At 45.9% G+C, this 10,642-nt stretch overlaps 1 protein-coding gene across 1 annotated transcript; it reads left to right on the top strand.

The window, feature by feature from the left end:
- Positions 1–233: 233 nt before the first annotated feature.
- Positions 234–7,041, top strand: LOC124087649 (olfactory receptor 10T2-like). Its single transcript, XM_058576587.1, has 3 exons — positions 234–365; positions 985–1,052; positions 6,063–7,041. The coding sequence occupies exons 1-3, from the start codon at positions 234–236 to the stop codon at positions 7,039–7,041; spliced, it is 1,179 nt and encodes a 392-aa protein (XP_058432570.1).
- The last annotated feature ends 3,601 nt before the right edge of the window (positions 7,042–10,642 follow it).

The following is a 10,642-nucleotide window of genomic DNA, read 5'->3' as shown; positions in this document are numbered from 1 at the left end:
TTTTTCTTTGGGGCTCCACTAGGTCTTAGGAAGCACACCTGGGCCCCTCTAGCTGGCACCAAGAGGTGGCATGGGCCAGGTTCCTGAACTCAGCAGCTCACTGGGAACTTACCCACCAGGCGGACAGCTGTCCTGAGGATCTGTCAGTGGGTACTATGAAAGCAAGAACTGCTCTTCGTGTCCTTTGGACTAACAGTCTCCCCAGTGCAAGGATTGGACGGAGGACTCCAGACATGTTGAGGCAGACTCAGCATCGCAAGTCCTCAGCCACTGCAGGGGAAAACCCCCGCCACAGCCAGTTCCCCTCTTCTTCCTTCCTTGTCTCCCGGGCGGCGGCAGTGGCTGAAACAGATGCCACCTCCAAGGTGAGAGTAGAGAGGGGCACCTTGTACCCCTTTGGATTTCCATAATGAGTGCACCCGCTCTCCAGCTCCCCCTGAGATGAACGGAGACCTCCGCTGACCCCTGGCAAAGGGCCCCTGACTCAGGATCCCTCTGCCTAGAACCCTGCATGGCTCTCACCTCATACCTAGTCAATGCCACAGTCATCCCTGTGGCCCTCAAGACCTTTCACCACATTCTTCTGTCACCTGCCTGCTCCTGCCTTCCTCCTCTCACTCATTTTTTTTCTACCTGTGTGTTCTCCTGGCTGCTCCTGTCCAGCCACTGGGCCTTTGCACAGGCTGGTACCTCCAACGGGAATGCCCCACATAGCCTCCCCATTAATTTTCTCATTTCCTTTAGGTGTGAATTTGGGGTCTTTGCACAGCTACAGAACCTCCCTGTCCATCCCCAGGCTAGAGAAGAAAAATTGTACAGACTGAGGGTTAAATTTCCAAATACTTCCTTTCAGCCCTCTGCTCTTTCCTCTTCCTTTCCTGTACCTCTCTCCTACTCTACATCTTACTTTCCTTACTTTCCTCATTGCCGACTCCCTCTACTAGCTCCTGTCCTCCTCTAGGACTGCCATCTCTGCCTGTGTAGTTCCCTGCTGTGTCCTCAGTGCACAGAGTAGCACCTGGCACAGAGCCGATGCTCAATGAGCATGTGTGGTGCGTAGAGTGACAGACGAGCCTGCGAGACTCACAGCCCTTAGAGCGCAGCTGCCAGAGACACAGCAGCCAGACACATGGGTTCAAATCCTGGTGCTGTGACTGGGAGATAGGAACAAATCATTCCTTCTATTCCATGCTTCTCCAGTAAAGAATAAAATTAAAAGTCCAGCTATTTTATATTTTTTTTTTGTCAGAGAGCAAAAAAAAAAAAAATTCATAGCACCTGTATCCCAGCCACTAGGAAATCAGGAGTGCTGAAAGTTCAATACCAGCCTGGGTAAAATAGTGAAGCCTGGAATATTGTACTAGAGTTCACGCCTACGTGATGCAGGAGTATGTATGGAAGGGGCTTTTCTACTCAATCCCCTGCTTTAAGATGCTCGACCAGGGCTGATTTATTCCTGAAGGGAGGCTGTGAGAATTCGTAAAGCACCCCTTTCTTATATGACAACTAAAAGCTCAGACCCCATCAGCCTGGTTCTGATTCTCCAAGAAGCACCATTCGGCTGTTGAAAATTCTCCTGACTCCCAAAGGTCCCCACACATAACTTTCACATCATCATGCAATATGTGGCTTTTGGTGTCCAGCTTCTCTCACGGAGCATCACATTTCTATTGAGTTGTGACAGGTATTAGAACATTGTGGTTTTATGGAAATAATCATACTTCATTTTTGGATTGCCCATTTGCTTATCCATTCACCAGCTGATGGACATTTGGGTCATTTCTACCAGCGAGGTGCTTGTGAGTGGTGCTGCTATAAACATCTGTGTGGAAGTTCGTGTTCAAAAAACTGTCTTCAATTTTTTTTGGTCTATACGGAGGAGTGGCAATGCTGGGTCCTATAATAACCCTTAGGTTTAATTCTGAAGAACAAGCTATCTTTTTTAAAAAAAATTTAGTTGTAGATGAACACAATACCTTCATTTTATTCATTTATTTTTATGTGATGCTGAGGATCAAACCCAGTGCCTCACACATGCTAGGCAACCACTCTACCACTGAGCTACAACCACAGCCCCCAGAACAAGCTATCTTGTTTCATCTTGCATTTCTTTGATTATCACAAAACTAAATATCTTTCCTCCAAATGGTATCGAACATTTGCATTTTTCCTCTTGCCTACTGTTAGCCTTGGGCAACAGGGGCCTCTGCCCTGCTAGTGATGCTTCTAGGTACTCTACTCTGACCCTCTTCTGTCCTATCCCACCCCAAGGCACACAGTTTCCACAAAGCCAAGAGTATGTGTTGACCTTGAGCTTGCACGCCTGTGTAATCAGTGCTGCATAGAACTCCACAATTGCCTGCTTAGGTGGCTGCCAGCCACCATCAGATCTGAGAGTGCACCCCTTGCTTGGGTCCATCCCTCTGCCGTGGCCCACACTGCTGGTGTGTGTGCCCTGGATGTGGCCAGGCAGTGGCTGCTGGTGGAGGCTGCAGCCTGCAGGTGCCTGTGCGGGTAAATGTGAGGCCCCTGGAGTGCTGGCTGGAGTCTGGGGTGGGAAAAGAAGGGGACAGACCATGGGTCAGGAACAGGAACAGGCTCAGGGTGCTTCAGATATCACCACCATCTTCTGCTGTGGACCTCTAAAGAGACCCGGAACTCCATATTTGAATCTGGCATTTGGTTATTATAAAAATATGTTTTTCAATGTAGGGAGTTAGAACATGTTTCATATAACTAAGAGATTATTTGTTTGATTGATTGATTGATCAATTTTGAGACCAGGTCTCACTTATGTTGCCAGGCTAACCTCAAACACCTGGGATCAATCAAATCCTGTCATAGCCTCCCAAGTAGCTGGGACTACAAGTGCACTGGACTAGCATTATTTTTAGCTTTAAATATTCAGTCCCATGGCATATGGGCCTTCATTTGAACTCTGCAAATGTGGAGAGTGACCCTGGGCGGTTTTGTTTGTTTGTTCATGTGTTCTGTTTATTTAGTTTTGTGTGTTCGTTTTGGTTTTAGTGATCACTGCCTTTATTCTCTGAAGATTTATGCCAGTTGTGGTGGTGTACACCTGTAATCCCAGCTACTTGGGAGGCTGAGACAGGAGGATCACAAGTTTGAGGCCAGCCTGGGCAAGTGAGCAAGACCTTGGCTCAAAATAAAAAAAACTAAAAATGTTGAGGATAGCTGGGCACAGTGGTGCAGGCCTATAATCCCAGCAGCTCAGGAGGAAGGAGGATCAAGAGTTCAAAGCCAGCCTTAGCAAAAGCAAAGCACTAAGCAACTCAGTGAAACCCTGTCTCTAAATACAAAACAAAATATGGCTGGGGATGTGGCTCAGTGGACAGGTGCACCTTAAAAAAAAAAAAATCAATCCCTGGTACCTTAAAAAAAAAATGTTGAGGATATGGCTCAGTGGTAGTCAACTGGCCCAGCATGCACGAGGCCCTGGATTTGATCCCCAGTATTGGAAAATAAAGTTTAAAACATTTAAAGTCAGTCTTTGAGCCAGGCATGGACCCATGGTCCCAGCTATTCAAGAGGCTGAGGCAAAGTGGATCACTGGAGCACAGGAGTTGGAGGTCAGCCTGGGCAATTTGAGACCTCATCTCAATTTTTTTTTTATTGGTTGGTCAAAACATTACAAAGCTCTTGACATATCATATTTCATACATTAGATTCAAGTTGGTTATGAACTCCCAATTCAATTTTTTTAAAAAAACGTCAGGCTTTGGGGTTTTTCATTACATTCCTCAGAGAATCTGACTGAAGTTCCTCCTACTTGTGCTAGATTAGGGCTTAGCAAACTACAGTATGACTGCCAAATTCAGCTCCTTGACTTTTCATAAAAATAAAGCCTGATTGAAACTCATTTCCATAACACAGTACGACTGTGTGTACACTACAATGACAGAGCTGAAACAAAGATTGGGCAGCCCACAAAGCCAGCCCTGGCTGAAAATAATTACCCACCAGTGCTAGATCCACATGGCTGCCTGCTTCCTGCTTCCTGGATCTGCTCTCTTCAGGAAAAATGGGCATCCCTCTTTGCTGCCTTTTCTCCTGTGAAGTTCTTCCACAGTCCTCATTTGTCTTTTCTTCATAACCAGAATATCTAGAGGCTCCTTAACATTTTTAGATGTTTTACTCACTTTAGTTCTTCAGAACTAAAATTTAAAACTTATGTTTCCCAAGTGAAAATGTCAACTAATTTCTCAAAAAGTTAAGTCATAATTTAAATATCCATCATCCCACTGCTGCTGATGAATTTTTTATTTATTTTTTTTAGTTGACCTTTTATTTATTTATATGCAGTGCCAAGAATTGAACCCAGTGCCTCACACATGCCAGGCAAGTGCTCCACCACTGAGCCACAGCTCCAGCTCCAGCCCCTGCTGATGAATATTTTTAAGATGCACAGTCATTTAAATTTTTCTCTCCCTACAAGTGTCACTGGGTTTGCATATTACTTCCAAGGCCACTAGATGGCACAAATATCCAGTCCCTCTGTCTCCGCACCTTTCCTGTCTCAAAGGAGGTAAAGACATGCTGTGGGGGCTGGAGATGAGGCTCAAGCGGTAGCGGGCTTGCCTGGCATGCGTGCAGCCCAGGTATGATCCTCAGCACCACATACAAACAAAGATGTTATGTCCGCCGAAAACTAGAAAATGAATATTAAAGAATTCTCTCTCTCTCTCTCTCTCTCTTTAAAAAAAAAAAAAGACACACTGTGCTCCTAAGCCAGTTTACTCTTTTAAGAAACCATATATTTATTTCAATTGACAAGTAAAAATGCATATATTTATTGTGTACATCATGATGTTTTGAAATAGATATACAATGTGGAATGGCCAAATTCAGCTGATTAACAAATGCACTACCTTACGTGGCTATCATTTTTGTGGTGAGAACACACAATATAGTCTCAAGGGTTTGTAAGACTACTGCGGCCACCTTGTGGGCTAACAGTGAACTGTGTGTTCCTCAACCTTCTCAGAAGCCATAGGTCACAATAGATCTCCTCAAACTGTTCCTCCTAATGAAATTTGCACTCATTGAACAACATCTCCCCAAAACTCTCCCCATCTCTGGCAACCACCATTCTAGCCTCTGTTCCCCCTCAACCTCCCATCCCCCACCCCTGGTACTGGGGATTGATCCCAGGGGTGCTCTGCCGCTGAACTGCATGCCCAGCCCTTTTTGTTGTTGTTGTTGTTTTGTTTTGTAACAGGGTTTTGGTAAGTTGCTGAGCTGGCCTTGAACTTGCAATCCCCTTGCCCTGGCTTCTCAAGTCACTGGGATTATAGCCGTGCATTACCGCACCCAGCTTTAGTCTCAGCTTGTATGAATTCAATTGTTTTAGCTCCACATATGACAGAAATCGGGTAGCATTTCCCCTTCTGTGCCTGGCTTATTTCACTTAACACAATGACCTCCTGGAAATGAACATCAGCTGGGAGAAACATGCAACCAATGACTAAGGGGAGGTGGGGTTCATGCATGAACCCCCTCGCCCCTCACCCCTCGGGTGGGCTAACAGTGAGCTGTGTGTTCCTCAACCTTCTCAGGTGCCACAGGTCACATTAGGCTCCAGTTGCCCCGAGAGGCCACTGCTTTCTCTTTTCTGGTTTGTTGGATGACTTCCACATGATTTACCTTCTTTTCCCCCTATAGCGACTTGCTGAGCTGCTGAGGCTGCCTAGAACTTGAGATTTTCCTGTCTCAGCCTGGGGAGTCCCTGGAATTTCAGGCATGCACCACTGTGCCCAGAAACGATTTACTCTTACTCTCGAATCCTTATCTAGGATCCCTTTCTGGGGACTTTAAACTAAGATAACAATGTTCTCACTGCCTTCCTCCCACCCCCCAGCATCTTCTCCTTATTTGTTCCTATGATTTTCTTACTCATTGAGGAGATACTAGTCAACTGGGTGATGCCAGGAAACAAATGACTTACCATTTCTGGGTGTGTGTCCTGTTTATAAAACAGGGATGACTCTGCTACCCCATCGGACCTGAGGCCAAGCAGACTCCTCTATTTACTGCTTACTTAGTGCATTTACTGTCCTCTCTTCCCAGGCTCCCGAGAAGCAGAGGGGAAATGGGACATGGCTAGTGACAGAGTTCGTGCTGGTGGGATTCTCCAACCTTCCGCACCTGAGGACCACACTCTTCGCGTTGTTCCTCCTCACCTACCTGTTCACCGTCAGTGGCAACGTCACCATCATCACCATCATCCATGTGGATCGCACGCTCCACACACCCATGTACCGCTTTCTGGCGGTGCTGTCCCTCTCTGAGACCTGTTACACGCTGGTCACCATCCCCAACATGCTGGCCCACCTGCTGATGGAGAGCCAGGCCATCTCCATCTCTGGCTGTCGGGCTCAGATGTTCTTCTTCCTGGGTTTGGGTTGTAGCCACTGCTTCCTCCTTACCCTGATGGGTTACGACCGGTACGTGGCCATCTGTCATCCCCTGCGCTATTCGGTGATCATGAGACCCACCGTTTGCCTCTGCCTGGGAGCCTTGGTTTTCTGCTCTGGGTTCTCGGTGGCCTTGGTGGAGACCTGCATGATCTTCTCCTCGCCCTTCTGCCGCGGAGGCCGCGTGGAGCACTTCTTCTGCGACATCGCCCCGGTGCTGCAGCTCAGCTGCGCAGACAGTGCGCAGAGGGCGCTGGGCATCTTCTTCCTGAGCGTGCTGGTGGTGCTCTTCTCCTTCCTCCTCATCCTCCTGTCCTACGCCTTCATCGTGGCGGCCATCCTGCGGATCCGCTCCGCCGCCGGCCGGCGCAGAGCCTTCTCCACCTGCGCCGCGCACCTCACGGTGGTCGTGGTGCATTTTGGCTGCGCCTCCATCATCTACCTGCGGCCCGACTCCGGGGCGAACCCCGCCCGGGACCGCCTGGTGGCTGTGTTCTACACGGTGGTGACGCCGCTGCTCAACCCCGTGGTGTACACTCTGCGCAACAAGGAGGTGAGGGTGGCGCTGAAGAGGACCCTGGCGCGCAGCGGCGGGGTTTCAAGATGAGGACTGGCTTTGCACTGTTCACGAGGATCTAGGTTTTCATTAACGGGTGCCCCTCCTGAGACCCAGATCCCCCACCTGGAAAACAGGATTGACTTTCATATTCTTCCTAAAGATTGACGCGTTTGTATTTTTTTATTTTTCTTCTCCAGTGCTGCGACAGGCCCCAAAGCCTTGTGCATATTGGCAAGCGCTCTACCACGGAGCTACTTCCCCAGCCCCACGTGGTGGGATCTTCATTCTCAAAGCAACAACTGTGAGAGGTGGGAACTAGAAGAGAGGATAAGGTCGTGAGTGTTCTAATCTTTTGAGTGGACTAATGTCAACATGGGGGAAGTAGATAATGACCCTTGGAGTGGTCTCAGCCCCCTCCCTGTTTCTAATGCTCTCCTGCCTTTCTACCTTCTGCCATGAGATGGTGAAACCACAGCCCTGGCCAGATATGGCTTCTTGGACCTCCCAGCCTCCAGGAAAAAAAAAATTAAAAAATTCTCTCCTTTAGAAATTACCCAAGATGTTATATCATACTGTAGCAGAAACAACAGAGGCGAACACAGGGACTGGGGCATAGCTCAGAGGGAGAGCTCTTGCCTGGCATGCACAAGGCCCCCAGTTCAATTCTTAGCACCAGGAAACACACACAAGCTAAGTCAGAAAATCAGCACCACAAGTTGGATTCTTGTTATAACGAATACCTGAAAATGTGGAAGTGGCTTTGGAACTAGGTGACGAGTAGAGACTGGAAGAAGTGCAGGGCAGGAGCCGGTTGCAGTGAAACATGCCTGTAATCCCAGCGGCTGGTGACGCTGAGACAAGAGGATGGTGAGTTCAAAGCCAGTCTCAGCAAAAATGAGGCACTAAGCTACTCAGTGAGACCCGTCTCTAAATAAAATACAAAATAGGGCTGGGGATGTGCTCGGTTGGTGGAGAGCTTCTGAGTTCATCCTCAGTACCCACCTCCACACACACACACACACACACAAAGGAGAAAGAAAGATGCAGGGCAGGTCTGAATCTTCTTAGAGATTATTTAAGTGGCCATGATCATGATATTGATAGAAAGATGTACCTGAGATGAGTTCTCAGAATAAAATGAGGTAAATATTATTGGAAACTGGAGTAAAGTACATTATATGAATTGAAAAAGAACTTGGCTACATTATATACAAAATCAAGGGTTTTTGTGGAAGGCAAATTTTAAGTACAAGGAACTAGGATATCAGGTGAAAGAAATATCTAAGAAAAATATTGAAGGAGTTGTGTGACTACTTTTAATTCCATATGGTAACATGCAGGAAGATAGATGTGATTTAAAGACAGAAATTACAATTAAAAGGAGCTGGGTGTGGTGGTGCACACTGTAATCCTAGCTACTTGGGAGGCTAAGGCAAGAGGATTGCAAATTCAAGGCCAGCTAGGGTAACTTTGTGAAACCTGCTCTCAAAATTAAAAATTTAAAAAGGCACTGAGATGTAGCTCAGTGATAGAGCATACCTTTTTTTTTTTAAGAAGAAAATATTTAAAGTAATTTAAACCCAAGTATGCTATGCCTGGTGTGGTGGTGGATGCCTGGAATCCTAGAAACTCGGGAGGCTGAAGCAGGAGGATCACAAGTTCAAGGGAGCCTCAACAACTTAACAAGGCCCTAAGTAACTTCACAAGAGCCTGTCTCAAACTGAAAAATAAAGAGTTGGGGATGTAGCTCAGTGTTAGAATGCTTGCCTAGCATGTGCAAGGCACCAGGTTCAATCCTCAATACCACACACACAAAAAAAAAACATTTTAACAGTACCATTCATAACCATTAAGAACTGGAAACAACCCTTCAATGATAAAAATGTCCTTCAATCGTTAAACAAAGATATATGGAATATTACTCTGCAACAAAATGGAGGAACTACTGAAACATAAAACATAGAATATAGAAGAATATCACTAATATAGGGGCTGTGAGTTTAGCCCAGTTACAGAACACTTATCTAGCACCTGCAAGGCTCAGGTTTGATCCCCAGTACTGCAAAATAAATAAATAAAGTTTTAAAAAACATATATCACTAGAATAGCTGAAGTTTAGCATACTGACTATACCAAGTATTAATAAAGATGTGGAGCTGCTGTAATTCTCACACATTGTAATTGCCCATGGAATGTAGCACGACCTGTCACAAATGGAAACAAGTATGGGTAAGGAAATTGTGGTATATTTGTACAACACATCACACATGCCATCTTCTGCAATAAAAAGGGGTACACATGATATGGTAACTGCTGCATGAAACAACACAGATGAATCTCAAAAGCCAGACTTAAAATCCACTGCTACAAGATTCCATTTACTTGAAATTCTAGAGACAGACAGTAGATCCATGATACCCAGAGCCAGGAATTTGGGAGGATATTGACTACAAAAAGACACAAGAAAACTTGATTCTGGTAGTAGCTATATGGCTACATTCACTTATCAGGACATCCCCAAATTTAAAATTCATTACATTTCATAGATGTTCATTTTACCTCATAGAGCTGAACAACAACAAAATAAATGAATGAGAAAACTGAGTCCAATTTGAATTCTTCAAATTGCTCCCATCTCAGTATCTTAGCTCTAAAAGCCAAAATAAAACAAAACAACAAAACAGAATCCTTTAAACAAAACAAACAAACAACAACAAGAAGAAGATATATTCCATCTTGAACAAAACAGCCTGGTCTTGGTCGGAAAGGTATCTTGCTCAGAGCATTTATTTATGGAGCTAGAGAGTGGGGCAAAGGACACAGAGGGTGGTCTTTATGTTACCCACAGTCTGGCAGATCCAACTGACCTGTCTGAATGCACTGATGATGTGTGTACATGTGTGTGTGTGTGTGTGTGTACACGTGCGCCAGGGATCGAACCCATGGCCTTATGCATGTGAGACAAGTACTGTACCAACTGAGCTATATCCCCAGCCCAAATGCACTGATTTTTAATATGGAAATGGTGTAGACAGCTTCGAGCTAGCCCCTACATTGATCCTCTGTATTTACCTATGGCTTCCTGACAGCCAACCACCAGGCTCCAGCTCCACCTTCCCCAATCTTCCCCTTCCCAAGGGAGAAACACCTGTTTAAAGCTAACCTCTCCACGTCAAGTGTAGGAGATTGGAGTTGGAGTTCTACATTAAGGAATGACTGTGTGTTATGGCTTACATGTGAGATGTCCCCCAAAAGCTCATGAAGAGGAGAAATGCAGGTTTAGAGGAGAAATGATTGGGTTGTGAAAGCCTTAACCCAATCACTGAATTAATTCCCTGATGTGATTAACTGAGTGGTACCTGAAAGCAAGTAAGGTGTGGCTAGAGGAGGTAGGTCCCAGGGGCAGGGGGTGCCTTTAGGATTTATATTTTGCATCTGTTAAGTGGAGTGTCCCCACACGCACACTTTATGATCATCATGTAAACTGCTTCCCTCCACCACACTCTTCCTCCATGATGTCCTTCCTCACCTGGAGCCCTGAGGAATGGAGCCTATGGACTGAGACCTCTGAAACTGCGAACGTTTAAATAAATTTATTCTTTTAGTTACAGCAGCAAAAAAGCTGGCTAAAACACTGTGTGCATACATG

Source organism: Marmota monax, unplaced genomic scaffold (assembly GCF_021218885.2).
Source record: "Marmota monax isolate L192 unplaced genomic scaffold, Marmota_monax_Labrador192_F-V1.1 WCK01_AAM20220418_F8-fsc00021, whole genome shotgun sequence".
Taxonomy (NCBI): Eukaryota; Metazoa; Chordata; class Mammalia; order Rodentia; family Sciuridae; genus Marmota; species Marmota monax.
Note: the sequence above shows the minus strand (reverse complement) of the source record. Positions and strands in the feature narration are given on the sequence as shown.

Excerpts from the sequence above, each read along its gene's own strand:
- LOC124087649 (XM_058576587.1), top strand. The coding sequence starts at position 234 with ATGTTGAGGCAGACTCAGCATCGCAAGTCCTCAGCCACTGCAGGGGAA. Across the intron at positions 366-984 it reads AAACAGATGCCACCTCCAAG|TTCCCTGCTGTGTCCTCAGT; the intron begins GTGAGAGTAGAG and ends CTGCCTGTGTAG. Across the intron at positions 1,053-6,062 it reads ATGCTCAATGAGCATGTGTG|TGCATTTACTGTCCTCTCTT; the intron begins GTGCGTAGAGTG and ends CTGCTTACTTAG.